Raw genomic sequence first — 17,429 nt, 5'->3', positions numbered from 1 at the left:
TGATAGTCTTTTCATATTTGTCTTTATTTAACTTCAGTGAATACATCATGAACTTATAAGTGCCTTATTTCCACTGCCACTCCTGCCCCTCCTAGCCCAGTTTTTCTTAAGTCTTAAATCTCTCGACGGTCTAATTTGTCAACTGTGGGGGAGAAAAATTGTATTTTAATCAGCTTGAAAATGTGCCCCAGTGCCTGTGAGCTACTGTGGACGCCTCGCGGCTTCAGGCAGCCGAGTGTGCTGCGAACGTTCTGTGCCTGTTTGCTCCGCTTCTGAATTTTGTACGACTTAAACCACTCTCTCCTACTTTCTCTTGCTTTCCTTCGCTTTTTCTCCATCAGCTCTCCTCATGAATACTTAACCGCACAATTGGCGGATGAATGAGGGTTACTGATGCTATGTGGAGGTGGTGGAGGAAGGAGTGGGGACCGTTCCCTTTTCTTTATTTCATGTCACATCCTGTAGCGGCCCATCGTAGAGTCTCTCTAACTCTTAATATGTTTCTTCACCGCTTCTTGTTTGAGTCTGTTCAGGATGCTCTAACAGAACACCACAGACTGGGCAGCTTAAAAACCACAGGAATTTAAGCCATTGGTTGTAGAGGCCGAAGAATCCCAAGACTGGGGTGGGGTGGGGTGGGGTGGGAGCATGGCGGATTCAGTGTTCATGAGGGCTTCCTGGTTCTTAGACAGCTTTCTTCTCGCTTGTCCTCCCGTGGGGAGATTTTTGGGGTCTCTGCTAGTCTCATCATGAGGGCTGCACCTTCATGACCTAATCAAACCCCAGAGGCCCCACCTTCAAATGCCATCACTTTGGGGATTAGCTTTCAACACAGTCCATAGTAGTTCTTATTTACTCCGTTAAAGATTTAACAGTGTTGCTGCTGGACTCTGTCTCCTCCTTGGAATGAAACAAAGTATCTGTGGTTGTCATCCTGGCAGCCTGAAAACCAGCTTGTTTATTTTCATATTTAATTAATTTTTACAGGGTATTGAACTTGACATAGATAATATTTGTGCTTTTATTTACACAGAGCCTCCCCACAGACTGTCGTGCACTGTTATTACTGTTATTGTATCAAACTTACTGCTGCTGGTGTCATAAAAATAAGAAGTAAGTGTCACAGTGTCCCAAGAGAAGTTCTTACTGGTATGAGATTCGGACATGTACACATTAATATTATATTAACATTTAATCTACATTAAACTGTGTAATCTACATTAGACTGATTTTTCCCTACATATTTTATGTGTGAGATATAATTCTCTTTTCACGTGACCTGGACACGCATCTTATGTTCTTGGTGATAGATTTACTTTATTTTAAATCTCAACTTTGTCAAATCATAATCACCAGAAAGACATTAAACATCATGCATCACTTTGATGTCTTATAATTGGCCCTCCGAATTCCTGCCCGAGTCTGGTAATACGTTTCTATTATCTTTGGTAAGTTACCAACAAGTTAGCCAGGACTTAAAGTTTTCCCCTATTCAAATTGCCCTGAGCTTCTCTTTTGAGCTTCATAGGGCTCTGCCTATGTTCTCCATGTGATCTAGAGTCACATGTGTTGAACCAAATGACCTCCAGATGTACTGCCACCTTTCTCTGTCACCTGGTTCCTTTTTATATCCATATTCTCTTTAAAATCCACATCAGCTTTTTTTGGCCATAGACTTTACTATCTTCCTCTCCCTTGAATGGAACAGAGTGACGATGGCTCTGAGCCTGGCAAACTTGTAAACCAGCTTGGTTGATTTCATATTTAATTCATTTTTACAGGGCATTGAATTTTGCATAAATAATATCTGTGCTTTTGTTTACACAGAGCATCCCCATGGGGTGCTGTGCACTGTTATCACTGTATTATTGTGTTAAACTTATTGCTGCCACTGTCACATTTAATTGTGAATTAGTAGAATCACTTTCCCCGACGTTGGTGCGCAGCCACACTTCACGTCTGTACCCACTAATTCCTAACTTCATTCACGCGAGGAGGCAATTTCAGAAAGGATGAAGGGAACAGTCTCCAGTATTAATAGTAACAAGAGAAAATAGAGTTTAGATAGGCATAAGTCACGGCAATCTCTCTTCTGATAGTTCATGAAATTTTTAACAGGTAAAAAGAAAGAAAGGGAGGATGTCTTTTGTTTTTTTTTTTAAGGTAATCTGTGCTTAGCAAATGCCGGCCAAGCGTGCTCGCTCGCGAGCGCTCTCTCTCTCTCTGACATCAAGCAAAGTAAGAAATAGTGCCTTTTGAATAGGAGATTTCCTTTAATTACGTGGGGGAAGTGATGAGGGTAGGTATTGCATCTTTAATGTAACGTTCTGGATGTGCCCCTTTTTCTTTCTCTTTTTTTATTTTATTTTTTTTTCATTTGCAGCCACCTCATCTTGAGCAGAAATAAAAGGTTCAGGGCTTGTCAGCATCCGTTTATAGATAGCTGTTTAAAAATAATGAGATATTGGGTATTGTAGGGCTCAGGGCCGTCTGGCCAGACTCATTTATTTCCATTCACCTTTTGTAAGAATTGAAGATGGAAGACATTCAATTAAAACTTGTCACCTGTTGCAGATGACCTAATTTGTACTCGTACGTGTCATAGATTAGGATGAAGCAACTTTGCCCCTGACGGAATAATATTCCTCCTACAAAATATTTTGTCTGTGATTATTTCAATTTTTTTTTTTGTTTTGATTTTGCCTCCAATCCAGATTATAAATTTAACATGTATTCCTATGAACCAGCCAAGAGCAGTGAATCACACCTTGAACAACAGAAGGAGGAACTTCTTTGGGGTTATGTCCTGTGCACAGAAATCTGCAAATGTGTTTTGGATGCGACTTGAATCTGAAACGGAGGAAAACCTTTGTAATTTCCTATGCAAGCCTCAATGTTTAATAGTCCAGATAGCTCTCAGGAGACCAAAAAGAAAGACTTCCCCTTGCTAATTGTTAATTCATCTGTAGAGCAAGGAAGCTTTAATGTGAGTCATGGCTTTTATCTCTTTTAGTGACTGAGGACTTAGTTAAAAAAAAAAAAAAAGTTTGCCTAATGGATATGCATTTTCTCTCCCCGTGTGAATTTTTTCCCTATTAGTTCAGCAGTTCTTGTAGTGTTTCCACATACAATCTAGCAATTTCAGAGTTTCCTAATTGTCATAATCTTCCAGGAGGAGTAAATGTAACCACAGGGCAGGATATCTGTCCCCCTGCCTCTGTGACCCAGGCAAGACAGGCCTTGTCGAAATCGTAGTAACATTTCAAGGATAAACAAGGAGCGAGGAAGTTAATATCTCTGGGTCCCTGCCTCAGTGGAAAAGCGGAGTGACTGAATCTCTTCGTCACTTTCGGTTTGCCCACAGTCTTATAGCTATAAACTTTTCTAAGTGAAGTCACCCGACAGGGTGATAGATGCGACATGACTCGCCTTTCAGTGGAATAAAAGTGATCATTTCCTCTGGCTAGTTCATCATTCTGCCTCTCTCTTTACATGCACCCTCAATCGTGATGAGGGTGTTTTTTTTTTTTTTTTACCACAGCAATCGGGTTTTATCTGCTGGTGCTTCTGCTTTTGGCGTGTGCACCAAATACTCTTTCCCCAACGTAGAGTCGAACGGCAGAGAAGCGGTATGGACTTGGTGCTTCGAGTGTGGGTTCTGCAGCTTTTGTCCCCAACTCCCACTCCTGGCCCAGCCTCTTGCTGTTTCCAGTTTTCTCATTTGTAAAATGGGGTAGTAATCACTCCCGCCTCATTAGGATTGCTGTAAGGATTAACTGTGTTAATATATGGACAACCACCCATTGCCTGGAACATTATAAGCTCTCGATAACCAGTGACTTCTAGGAACGGGCTCCTGTTTTGGTTTATTCCCAGACCCTTCACGCAGAGTCATTCAGTTAACAACGAAGACGGTGCTCGGTAGGGAGACGCAGATATGAGGAGGCAAAGACTGGGGAAGCACAGAGAAAGGAACTATGTCATGACGCCATGTTTGACAACATCACTGGCTACTTTGAGAGGGGACAGTAGTCAGAGAAGCTTCTAGGAGTTGCTGTGTTTTATTTTCTCATGTGATCCTCAAGAATTTAATACGGTTAGATGCTCCCTGGAGTATACATGTGAATATACAAATAACTGTCACCCATCCCCTCACCCAGGAGCCTATGAATATGTGCAATTACTCTGGGTTAAACTGGGACCCTCCATCAAGACATTGTCCCCAAGGAGAAACCCCATCCGAGGTTGCTACTAAAATTCCCGCTGTGGTTCCTTTGCTGCTTTTTCTGGAGCTCCTCCATGGAAATATCTCCATCCTCTGTTTCTGACGGTCCCTCGCAGAAATCTCAGGAGAAGTCAAGGACGCTGTTAGGTACTACAGAAGTGAGGCGTCCTTACATAGTAAAGGGAGCTGCAGTATCAGGAAGACCAGAGTGGACAAGAAAGTGCCCACCCCCGTCACCTATTGCTTCCAATGTCTTGCTTTTCTGGTCTGCTCCTGATACTCCAATTACCAGCCATGTTGAATAACATCTATTTAATATAACTATTGATTTAGTGGCCATGAAATTAATTATCTTTTTAAAAAAATATTTTTACTTTAATGCGACTATTTTGCCTCTTTTTTAAGTATTCCAGGAGTCTATGTAATTAATGTTTTTAGTCAGCCTTTGGGGACATTATAAAAGGCATGTCTTTAAATTTAGGAAAGTAGGCTAGAGTATCCTTGTATAATTCTCCAAAGGGAAGATCTTTTATTATCCTATGAAATGCCTCTGACTTTGTGCTATTAAAAATGTGAAAAATACTTTTGACTTTGGACTGTATAATATAAAAATTTGCATTTGGGCATAAAATGTAGACTTAAAATTAGCTGACCTAGGAAGACCTCGTGCTGAACTGTTTTACTTTTTTGGCGTTTATTTGCCTCACGGCGTATTTTTTTTTCCCTCCTTGCCTTATTCTTGCTTTCTCAATTTTGTAATTCTGACAATGTATAAGATTTGTAATTCCCTTGTGGCAATGTCGGCACATGCAGTGTTTGAAAGCAGAAGCAATGTGAAATGTTCTACTTGTTAGGTAGTGCCAACTATTAAAATCTTTTATTAAAAAAAAAAGATAATGGCAGTCTCCACATGGGTAGAAAATCCAGTTGCCTTAATTAACTTCAAATCCTGTCAAACATTGAACATTGCGGGCATCTTCTTTCCTGGGAGTATTCTTATTTTTAAACTTTTTCAAAACTGGCTTACAAATGAAGTCCAAACAAATTGTTTGTATTTAGGATCGTGAGAATGTAAAGACGCAGGCTTGGTCAACTTCGGTGGAAATATTTGGATTAGATTGATGTTTGTTTACAGCAAATCTGGATTTCCCAGGTCCTGATCATAAATACTGTGGTTTTTCTTTATTTCTGCTAAAATCGTTAGTTGGAGATTTTGAAACGTATGAGGTTAAAGAGATAATTACCAATTCTCTGCTCAACTTTGTGTTGTTGCTTATAGCTAAATTCAGGGAAAGCATCCTTCTTTTTCATAGAATTTAGATTACTTTCTGTATCCTAAAATAATCACATAGCTAAATAATATTATTAGTGCAGGGATGAACGGTAAATAGAATGGGATACCAAATATTTCTGTACGTCACTTAGGTATCAGTATCATTATTTGGCTTGTGTTTTTAATTGGCCTTACTACACCATCATACCTCAATCTGTTTACCTACAGAACTGAGGCAGGTAGACTAGATTTTCAATAAATGATCATGATGCAAAATATGTTTAAATAAGATAATATAGCAATATTTCAACAAAATTATGAGATGGTGACAACTTCCTTATTTTTCTTGGAATTTTAAGGTTCATAGACTATCTTAATAGTGTATTTGTACAACGCCCAAATATATTATTATACTATATTAATATTAAATTATTACAGCAGAACATTGGGGAGGATATTATCTTTATATCTGTGTTATATTTGGAAAAGCAATTAAGTTAAAGAACTCACCAAAGTTTATAGAGCTCGTTAGCAAAAGAGTCAGAAAAAAAACTCAACTATTCTGACTTGTAAATTATGCTTTATTTTATAAAAACATATTTTTGTATACTACTTAGGAATAATTTATTGTATTATTGCATATAGCTTCTTTGTGACACCCATGCAGTATCATTTTCAGTGAGTATTTGAACACTGCACCTAATTTCTTTGTTTTTTGATATTTGTTTGTTTAAAACTATTTAATAGCTCTTGAAGTTTTCTCCTGATTTTATTTCAACTCTGCTGTGATATTTCACTATGACATTTCAGGCTTTATCTAGACCAACTGTATGCTTGTATGTTTCACTAAAAAAATAATCAACTCTTAAAGTGGCGTTATTAAGATAATATGAAAAATTATATTTTTCTTTATTTCATGGATAAATAATAATCCTTAATATTTGAGAGCATATTTACCTCCAGGATTCACATAGAGATATATCAGCTTTTCCCAAACTGTTTTATATAACTCAGATAACCCACAACTCACACGTTGCACATGATACTGATAAATATTCCAAAAATGGGATCCTTGGTTAAATTGTTTTGCAAAGCATTGCATAGGCTGTATCTCCCTCTGAGAGTTTTTCAGAGGTCATTTGCATATGAAAGGCTCTGAGAGCCCCTTCAGTAAAATAATAATACTGACAATGCTGTTAAACCAAATCTATTTTCTAAACAGTTTGAGAAATGCCAAAATATGTACAATGAATTACTTGGTTGAATTTATTAATGGATAATGTTATACTGTTTTATCAATTACGATGCAACCTAATACCATAAAAAGAGGCTCTCATCTGGTTCTCGCTCCCAAGTATCTTCTTTTTATTTGCTAAACATGTATGCGGTCCTGTTCTAAACTTTGCAGTTACAGACTGAAAACCGGGTTATTCACAAGCTCTTTCCCACCCTACCCCCCATATCAATGAAACATTGCTTGATGTTTAATCTCTTTCTTTCTCTTTTGCCTCTTTCCTTAGTCTTTTAAATCCACTGCCAGCACAAACTCCCTGAATCTTGACCCAGCCCATCATGCTTGGGGAGAAAGTCTAACGAAAGCCAGTCTGCGTGTGTCCTCCTCGCTTCACCCTTCAGCTCTGCCCTACTAACATGCCCCTTCTCTGGCACCTTCGCCTTCTGAATTATTTTTAGGAAGGAAACCCCTCTTTCTATCCTGCGTTCGGTCCACACCTGCTCCCAGTTTTCTGTCGTTTGAAGGAAAATACAAATGTGTGCCAAATGTAAATACCATTCTCCTCCTGAGACGTGTCGACATGCTAAGACGGGGCAGTCTTTGCATCGCATCTTGCGTAGTCTAATTCCAGCTTTTCATGGCACGTAAGTGCTTTCAATGCAGTGCCACTCCACAGGTCCATACTGAGTCCCGGGGAGACCGGAGAGGGTTCGATAGCTGGTCAGCTGGTCTACTCGATCCTACACACTGAGCTTTCAGGAGTGATTGATTGATAAAGAGGATACAAATTGTCATTGTCTTTAATTTGAGAAACTATATTATCTTTTATATGAGAAACAGTTTCTCTGTGTTAATTCACATGAAAACATGCCTTTTCTTCGGTGGGTGAATGTGACTTGGATGGCCTTGCAGAAAATGTCATCCCGGTTTGTTATCCTCTGTCGCATTGGGTTTCCAACCTCTCTTTTCTACATTCCTCTAATATTCCTGGGCCATTGTGCATTCTGTCTTGTCTCCCTGGCACCCACGGGTGATACTCTCTGTGTATTTGATTGGTCTCAGAGATAACTACCTCAACAGTAAGCCGGTGTCTGTCTCTGCTCACAGGGGTGCGTCTTGACAGAGTACGTGGAGGTCGGCAGAAGTACAAGCGCAGAATAGATGCGGAGAACAGCCCATACCTGAACCCCCAGCTGGTTCAGCCAGCCAAAAAGCCATGTAAGTACAGCAGACGTGTCTGGCGTCCCAGCACAGAAAGCCTCCCAGTTGGCCGTTTGTAGATTAGTTGGGAATGCCCACTCCCCACCCACTCCAAAGAGGTCTGTCTTTGCCAGGGGGACCGTGGCTCTATTCTCAAGGATCGCCCTTGAGGATCAACAGCAATGCAGCTAATTATAATTTCCCCCCCTATGGTATTCTTACCCCTCCCTGTGTTCACCTAGTCATTTTGTCAAAGCATATGCATATGAAGGCATCGCTTCTCTAGTGCAAGATTTACATTTACTGGTTATCTTTATTTTCAGAGGTACATAAAATAGATCAGACTGTGATCATTAGTTCACTGGAGCTGTTAGTTTCAGATTTCACAAGAAAGTGAGTTTTGTCGTTTTCACTAACTAAATGAGTTTGACTGCTCAACCTCCCAATGAAGATACATTAGGAGCCTCATTAATTTGGAGCGATAGAAAGTTAACACACTAGCTAGCAATAGATTAAAACAGGAATGGGCCTTACTAATAACAAGCATAGGTTGATGGTTCCATCACAGATGCCCTTATGGGCATTATGTATTGTTTTTGAAGGGCCCGTGGTTTTATAATGCCAGGTTGCAGTTTGAAAGGATGATGGGTACGTTGCTAAAATGCAAGCCCTGTTCTCCTTGTCGTTAACTAAAAAAGAGCTGGAATATAGATTGAGGCAATAACTGTATCCCATTTTCTGGAAAATCAGTTCAGAGCTGCAGTGCAACAGAGCTAGCATTTTAGGATGTTTATGCAGAGAGTGCGTGTTACATGCTGAGCAGTGCCCTGGTGGGAGCAGTTCTCACACTTGTGTCAGAAGACACACGCAGCACTCACTAGAGGATACTGCATCTGCAGCAGTTCTAGAAAAGATGCGGGTGATTTTCACTCTACTGTCAAGGGAAGAGAAAAAGCGTTCGCTTATAATTCAGATTCTCCAGGAGGGGGCGCTGCTGTGCATCGTACATGCGAGCATATGGGGATCGGTTAAATAAATAAAACAGAGCCTGAACTGTAAACGAAAGGACATTTTAGCTATGTCAAAGGAAAAACAACCAGTTTTACATAAAATTAAAGCTTAAGTGAACATATGGCATAGTTTCCTTTTGCCTTTCCAAAAAACATTATGTTGATTATACCTTCAATTGTCCAATCTGGCATCTTCTCAGCCTGCATAAGCTGTTTGGCGTTCTGCAAATACAATCTAGGACTGCATTAAGCAGATTTTGCACATTATAATAAAAAACTTTCTGATAATACAATAAAATGCAATAAACACTAATGCTTAATTTTATTAGAGGTTTAGTATTCCTGGATTCGGTAATACGCAAACTGCCCATTTCTCATTCATTTAATGTAAACATTGACTAAAACCATTGATAATTTCCTCTGCTGAGAGAAAAATGAGCACCAGCCCATTTGTAAGTCCACACGATAGGGAAACATCTACAGTTTTCTGCGTAAACCTGAGAAATTGGGAAGTGGCTTGTCAAGTACCTTTAAGAAGATTACAGCAATTTCAGTGAGCTTCATTTGTCTGAGATAAAAGAGGTCTCCTAATAAATCATTACTCATTATCTCAAGGCTTCTGTGTTAATTTTCCTGAGTCCATCCAATTAGTGTGTTTTTGTAACAAACATTTATAAAACTTAATTTTCAGATCCTGTCAGATAAGTGTCAAGAGACCATGCGTGGGCTTTGCGGACACAGTGGCTAGGGGAGGTTTCTGGACCCTGACGGGCTGTGTACCACAGAAGCCCAAGGATGAAAATTGGGTTCTATTGATTCTAATTAGGGAAACATTAAATAAGATTTACTTAGAAACAGTGCTGCCGGCTATGTCCTGCATAATGGGAGAGTCTAAGCTTCAACCAAATTTCTTTGACCTCAATTCAAATATCTATTGACTTGGGTAAAACAGGTACCATTTTTTTTTTTTTCTGTACTGAAAGAACTAGAATCAGGGTTTCCTTTGGTTACATTTTTTTGTGCCCTTATTGCATTTTCTTCTAATTCTGAGAATCTATCTTTTGGTTGCTGACAGGTTTTGTTGCATTGTCAGAGCAGTGAAAGTTGAAACTTTTTCAAGCGGAACTAAAAACACAGGGTGTTGTTTCTATAGCATATACAAGAAGCAAGTGTTATTCTTTGCAGCCCCTGCAAATTAAAAAAAAAAAAAGAATCTCTATTTTTTTTCTAGAAAATATGGTATTTGGGAATATTTCCTCCCAAATCTGCATTTTCAGTTTGATGATAATTGGATATCACTGCCTATAAATGGTTATCTGTTGATAATTTGCAATAAATATATTTCCTCTGGTAGCCATAATAATAAAATTTAAAAATATGTCAGAAAAAAATTTGCTAATTATAGGTTAGATAAGTCTCCTTATTATTTTGTTAAAAGAAATGAAAAGAATTCTATGTTTTTCAATTCTAAGGTATAGGAAGTCTTTCATTTTGGTTTAAAAAGTTAAAAACATAGCAAAAGGAACATTGTCTAGTAAACATAGAGGCAACTTTGGCTCTACTCACAAAAATCCCATTTAATGCCCTAGTTTTCTAGAGTAATAGTACATAGAACATTGAAATATTCGTGTTTATTCTTACCCACTTCTATCTCCTCAGTTGAAAATATAAAATCTAAAGCTACTCACAAAAAAATTGAAAATAGGGCCAAGAAAAATCATTCCGTTAGCAAGGTTTTACAACCCCTCCCATAAACGCTCACATGCCCCTGAGCAATAAAACACATTTGATGTGATGCTTTCCATTTGTCTCTAGCATTTATTTTATGAAGGATTTTAAAAACATATATCACAAATTTCAGGCAGATAAATCTGAACCAGAGAACGAACTAAAGACAACAGATGAAAATAGAGGATTAAAGAATTAGACACTCCGAAGAGAAAATGCCGTAACATTTAAGTGGGAGCATTTTTCTGGACACCGATAAGTGCTACGTTGGGAAGATCGGCTGGGGTGTGGGGAGGGGTAGAAAGGGAGGACATTCCTACTTAACGCATCCCACAGAGATAGCGTCATACAGTCAGTAATTCACCCAGGCAGAAGGGCTGTGACCTTTGCTGTTCTTTAAAGGAATTAAGATAATTAATGACTTTCATGCCCATTATGACTATGGGCATTAGAAGTTCTTTGCCTTCCACGTGATCTTCTAGATTTCCATGGTTAACTGTAGATTTTCACTTTAAAGCTGTTGTATGGTGTTTAATCTGCTTCCCCAAATCCCACTTAAGAATCAAAGCGCGAACCCAGAAAGCATCTAACTTCTCTTATCTGTTTGCTAAAAAGAATCTCATTCTAGGGCAGAATCTTCATTCCAGCGGAGGCAGGTAGAGGAAAGAAGAAGAAAGGAATGCATTGTGTTATGGCTGCAGCAGCTCGTCTTGCTGTTTCCCTGAACACTGTTTAATACACACATATTGAACCATGAGTAGAATATGTCGGGTTTATTGTAGGCGATTAGGATTACTTCTCGAAACACAGCATACTTTAAGGTTTGTAAAAGAAGGATGATGCCACTGGTGATCTCGTAGTGCTCTGGTCTGATCCTGCAGATAACAAGATTGTTTCACATTTGTTGGTGGCCGAGCCGGAGAAGATCTATGCCATGCCTGACCCTACTGTCCCCGACAGTGACATCAAAGCCCTCACTACACTGTGTGACTTGGCTGACCGGGAGTTGGTGGTTATCATTGGATGGGCGAAGCATATTCCAGGTACATTTTCTGAAAAAAAAAAAAAAAAGCAAAATGAAAATAAAAAGGTTGCAATGAATTCCCTAGGTTGTATATGTAAATTAAGCAAATTCAAAATTTTCTCATTAGGATTTTTTTTAACCTTGACATTTGTTTTTATCATACTTAATTTAGGGATCTGCTGATCCTCATAGAATCATAAACCTTTTTTATATCGGTTCCACCTTGAACTCTTGTTAATTATTTTTTCATATGCGAAGGTACTATTTAGTGCCAGTAAAGAGAGTATAAGTTTTAAAAACATTTCTTTGTCTCTTTTAAAATTCTGAGTTTTACCCTAAGGAAATACTCCTACTTTTTCTTTTCACGTTAAAAAATGTCTTTGTCAGCAGTAGTCTAATGTACCTTTTTTCTTTTAAAAATCACTCATTTTGTTGTTCGTGGTGGTTATTTATACTGAACTGCATTCATATTCACAAGTTTGCTTTGGTTACAATTAGATATTTACAATGAATTTATACAGAAATGATGAAAAGAACTGTTAAATTGACATGATATTTTCTCAGATGGTAACTTAAAAGCAGTATTTTAAAATATCCTGTTACTTTTCTTTCTTAACTGATCCTCTAATATCAAACATATGCCTGATCACAAGGTTTGAGAATTTTACTAGTCTATTGGAATTGTGATTTTTTTTGTTTGTTTGAATTTTGATCTTCAAATAGTTTCTAAACAAGTTTTTGAATGATGACCAATGTTTTTCTGGTACAGTTAACTTATTTCTGTCTCCTTAAACTAGTTTGTCTTTATGCTTTGAATGCTACAGTAATTTCTTTAATCAAATTGATGGAAGTCCCTTTCCCAGCCCACACTGAAACCAATTTATTGGTCATGATACGCCAGCTATGTTGCTAACAGTCGTGACGAACTGTCAGGCGGTATCACACTGAAGCTAATTTGAAGTCATTAGGTGTGCAGCGTTCGGTGACAATTTGTTACAGTGGTTAGGAACACAGCTGACATTTCTGAATGGCTTTGTTCGGTGCTGTTCTAGATGAGGCCAAGCAAATTGTAAACTAATTTAAACATCACTCTGTATTATACCAGCTACTTTGTCTTACACTGTTTGCTAATAAAGCACCCCAAATTAAGTCAAAACTAGTTAAATAGGTGAGCTTGAGTACGTTCTTCAGGAGATACCTTCACAAGGGTCACTGCATATAAAAAAAAAAAAGATGAGAATTTGATCATATGGATAGTCGATATTGCATTTAGATTGTAATCACATCTATATGACTTTTAGAAAGAGCAAAAAAAAAAAGGGATATGTTAAAAGATGTCAAGACATTTGGGTATTGTGACAGTGGAAACAGTCAGAATTTACTCAAACAATACATATAAACTTATTTGGTATGAAAGGTTTTAGAGCCAAAAGAAACAAAACATTTGTTGAAGCATCCACAGATACTTTTTCAGATGGTCAATATATATATTGTCATTTATGTTTATATATTTTGTCATTTTATATACATACACACATGCCTCCTGTCCCCAGCTGAGAACCATTGTTTCAAATCAGGGTTCTGTTATTATTATCGAGGCAGAGAGAGGTAAAAACATGTTCACGAGTTCACCAGCGTGGTTAGTGTGCTCAAAACATACGGTCAGCATTGCTTCCTGGAGTCAAATCAGGATATTTTAGTGTCCCGGTTGATGGCTCTTCAAAGAACTATTTGAAAATAATAATGGTGATATTGTTATTAGTGACAACAGCATGAAAGGCTATGGCACTGTGACTCCAAGCCATCCATTATTTCAGAGAATTCTGCCCAAGTTCTCCCTGGATTAGGGAATTTGTTAAGCCAATATTTTGATGTCGTACAGACATTCCATAATAAGAACCAATAAAAGTCAACAACCCCTTCCAACGTTCTCTGCTAGAGAGGAGTCGGTGGTAAATTTGTGGGTCCAGTTGTGTACGGAAGTAGAAATATCAGCTTACAAAGGAATTTGTCACTGTAAAGGGGCTCCAGTGACTTTTGTGAAGACAGTAACTTTAAATAACTATGAGTAACAGCAGCTCCAGTGGTGGAAACAATTACTGTACGATTATGTGTTCAGTCTTAAGCTGAGGCTCAGAATTGGTGGGGTCTGATGTTATTCTCTTTCCATAGAAAATACCAGAACAGGTCACTGTGGAGGGATGACTCACAGCTCTGGTTTTCCTGATACCCCGAGGTTAAATGATTGCTCGGAGTATCTTGGCTTTTCAGAAAGGGATTAGCAAGACAAGAATGAACTGCAATTCTTCCTACCCTTTTAACAGTAGGCCTGCTATTGGGTGTTTTGAGGAAGGGCACTCTGCCATCACAGGACTGGCTTCAGGGGGGCCAGGCACAACAGCGCCCTGCAGTGTGGGGTGGGGTGTGACTACAGAGAGGATCTAAAGATTAGAGTCACATTTCTGCCTTGATGAAAGTGAAATCCCATTCTCGATAACAGGACCCAGCCCTGATGACTGTGGTCATAGCTAGAATGAAGGCCAAATCAGAACCGAAATTTCTGCCGGTCTTAGTCTTAAGTTCAGAACTCTTCGTTTTGCAACATTAGTGAAACCATACTTTTTAATGTCCTAAATTTTAAGCCTTTGCTGTCTTTATCCTATTCTCAGACACACACAGACACACACTTTTTTTAAAATGAAGTTTAACATCTAAGGTAAGATCAGTAGTCTTTCTGCCCTGCGGGGAATGTACTTTTTTTATACTTGCTTTTGCTGTATGAAAAAGTGAAGAACTCAACGGAAGAAAATATTGAAGAAAAATACAAAGGGAGTGGGCTTTTCTTGATCGGTAAATAGAATTAATTGACTTCCCTTAATCAATGATATAAATGGAAAAGTGTTGTTATGAAACATGACCATACTTTATCTATAGGGGGAAAAAAAAAAAGGCTTTAGAAAAGGGCTTTAGAAAAAGCTTGACTTCCGTTGGAGGAGCATAAGGAGCATAAGGGCACAAGAACAGATGATGGTGCCCTAATAGCCCGTTTTAAGAATGACAGGGCCCTGCCATTAACGTCCTTTTATATCCTTGGAAATTGCTCATGCCTCGCTTTTCTGGTTCCTATCTGCCTGACTCTTTTTTATTTCTCTTTCAATTTCGTCCGCGCTCGGATAAGCGCATGCTAACACAATATGATTGAGCTGTAAAATGGAACGCTGTCGCCTCTAATCTCTTTTATGTAGATACGAAGGTACTGCACACTCCACTTCATCTCTCTCCATTGTTGGCCTTTCTCAGGATGGGCTGCGGAGTAAGGGAGGGTCTGTCCAGTGTTAGAGCTAGGTTTCACAGGGTGTGATAAGACGATTATCAGCCCAGCAGTCAGATCTGCTATTGTTCTTTGTGGTTGATTAAAATATTATTATGTCCTGTGACTTTGTTAGCAAAAGGCGGGACGTGCTTAGATGGTGCTCTAAAAAGCGTAACCCATATTAGCTGACCTATATAAGTGGCTTAAATATATTTATGGACCTCCCAGACAGTTTACTTTAAAAGAATAGAAGGTATTTGCACAATTAAGTGGATGAATGCACTTTAGAAAAAAACTTTTTTCTATCAAGTATGGCACATTTCCAGGCGGGCTTGTTTATTTTTATCATGACACATTAAACACTTGGCTACTAAAGAAGGGAAACTCTGCTCACGTTTGGAGCCTCTTAGTTACATTGTAAAAATCATGTCTATTGTAATAACATCAAACAGAAAAAAATATTCTACAATTTTGCTTCATACAAAGTGAAGGCAGGTAATATTAAGCTTGAAACAAACAAATAAAAATAAAAAACACACACACCAAAAATATGATTTGATAAAAACAGTCTACATATAGTTATTCATGTTAGAAACAAATCTAAAGTATAGAAGTCAATATTTTCGATTTTCGTTGAAACATTTTTTGGAAAAACGTTTAGAAGAATGTACCAATCATTGCTCATTAAGTTAACTTTTTATGTTTTTTCTCAACAGAAGTATTTAGACTTTTCTAGAAATGACAGAAATCTCTAAAGGACATGGATAAACTTTTTCTACGTTATGACATAAATTTTGTTGGAGAATACCCAAGAATGTTTTGAACATTCATTGCTAACGATACTGCTTAAAGATACATTATACGTTCTAATACATTTTATGTAGAGACCAATTTTCAAGATTCTCTCATTCCTCAACCAAAGTTCTGGAAGTTTCATTTTGAAAATGTCCATCGCATACCTGAAACTGGTAGCACCACTAAATGATTATGATATGTACAACAGCACAAAAAGATGTGGTAGAAATAATTACTGTAAGATGTTCTTTCTATTTGTAACACAAGGCATGTTTCCATGTGTGCAAGTGCGTGATTGTGGTTTGATGAGCAGGACACCGGGCCTGGTTCAGGTAGAGTTCTAGGTAAATGGCACCTAGACTTCTTTTTTTGGATCTGTAGCATTGGCACTTGATAAATGTTTTATTGATGAGTTGATTAACATATGCGTAGCATAAACCTGTTAGTAGGCTCTGAGGCTCTACTCATCACCTATCCTGTAGCTGAATTTCCACGTGGTTAAAATTTCTGTCTTGCTGTGAATGAACTAAAAGGATTACAGCTTCTTTCCTCGGGATACGTTTTTCTTTTGTGTACGTAACTGAATGACTTCAGAACTATGAAATAGTGGAGTCTTTTAAATAAGTGGGAAAAATATAAATTTAACACCAAAGCCCTGGCACTTAATAATACTAGTTAAATTATAAGTATACTCAATTATCGACTATTAGGAGGTTATATTTAATGTACTCTGTAGTTGTATACCTGTGTACCTGTAGTTGTGGTTTGTAAGGGTAGAATGATTCTGAAAGTAAATTCAGAAAACCGGATTGTACTAGTTGAATAATTTTTTCGTGAGTTACTTAATTGTCATAGCCATTAGTGATATTATGAAAATCAAATGAGGAAAAAAATATACGTGCAAGTTATACACATATGTGTAACTAATTTGCAAGTTATAAAGCATGATCTAAACATAAAATCTTTAGTGTTCATTTAGTTTCTAAGATATTGCACATAGATTGCCATTTAGTTGCAATTAAAACCACGAGGTCCAAAATGTTAGTATTCACCAATGCCATTACGAAAAATATGCAGAATAAAATATTGGTCGTAATGGAAAGGGGATGAGCTTCTTTCACCAGGAAGATCAATGTCACCATTCTGTCCTAAATGGGAAAGATCCTTAGGTCTAAATAATTTAGTCCATCTTCCTTGGCCAAACCTAAAACAACTGAATGTTTAACAGTTTCCGAAGTCACAACCGTGATATGGAAATAGAAACCAGTAAGTTGAGAAATATTTAACTTAAATATTGTTGTGAAAAAAATATCCGAAATACCTTCTGAGGACTGGTTTCATTTTCCGTACCTACCCTTGCTAGAAATGAGAAAGTGCAGACCAACAAAGAAGTTGCCAGGTTTCCTAGACAGAGATCTAAGTTCAAGGGGCACTGAAATGTCGCTCAAGATGCTCTCAGAGATCTGTCTTCACCACTTGGTGCCACCATTTGTAACCCAAGTCATCGTTCTGCCACCATGCCGAATTGCCTGTCCTCTTGTGACCTCGATTCTAGCATTCCTTCTGCTCAGTGACGAGGCGTCCCAAGAATATACACAGCCATCCATACATAGTCGTGCCATGGCAT

At 38.1% G+C, this 17,429-nt stretch overlaps 1 protein-coding gene across 16 annotated transcripts in view; it reads left to right on the top strand.

Annotated features, from left to right (window-relative positions):
* Positions 1-17,429, top strand: part of ESRRG (estrogen related receptor gamma) — a 519,096-nt gene that overhangs the window by 453,849 nt on the left and 47,818 nt on the right. For 15 of the 16 annotated variants that reach the window (XM_039883372.1, XM_039883368.1, XM_039883362.1 and 12 more), the window contains 2 exons: positions 7,840-7,950; positions 11,552-11,713. In XM_039883372.1, coding sequence (XP_039739306.1) covers positions 7,840-7,950; positions 11,552-11,713 — 273 coding nt within the window. The remainder of the gene's footprint in view (positions 1-7,839; positions 7,951-11,551; positions 11,714-17,429) is intronic. The other variant, XM_039883364.1, reaches the window with a different exon arrangement.

The sequence above is a fragment of the Pteropus medius genome, unplaced genomic scaffold (assembly GCF_902729225.1).
Source record: "Pteropus medius unplaced genomic scaffold, Ma_sr-lr_union100, whole genome shotgun sequence".
Classification (NCBI taxonomy): domain Eukaryota; kingdom Metazoa; phylum Chordata; class Mammalia; order Chiroptera; family Pteropodidae; genus Pteropus; species Pteropus medius.
The sequence above is the reverse complement of the archived record's forward strand: the minus strand, read 5'-3'. Positions and strand labels throughout refer to the sequence as shown.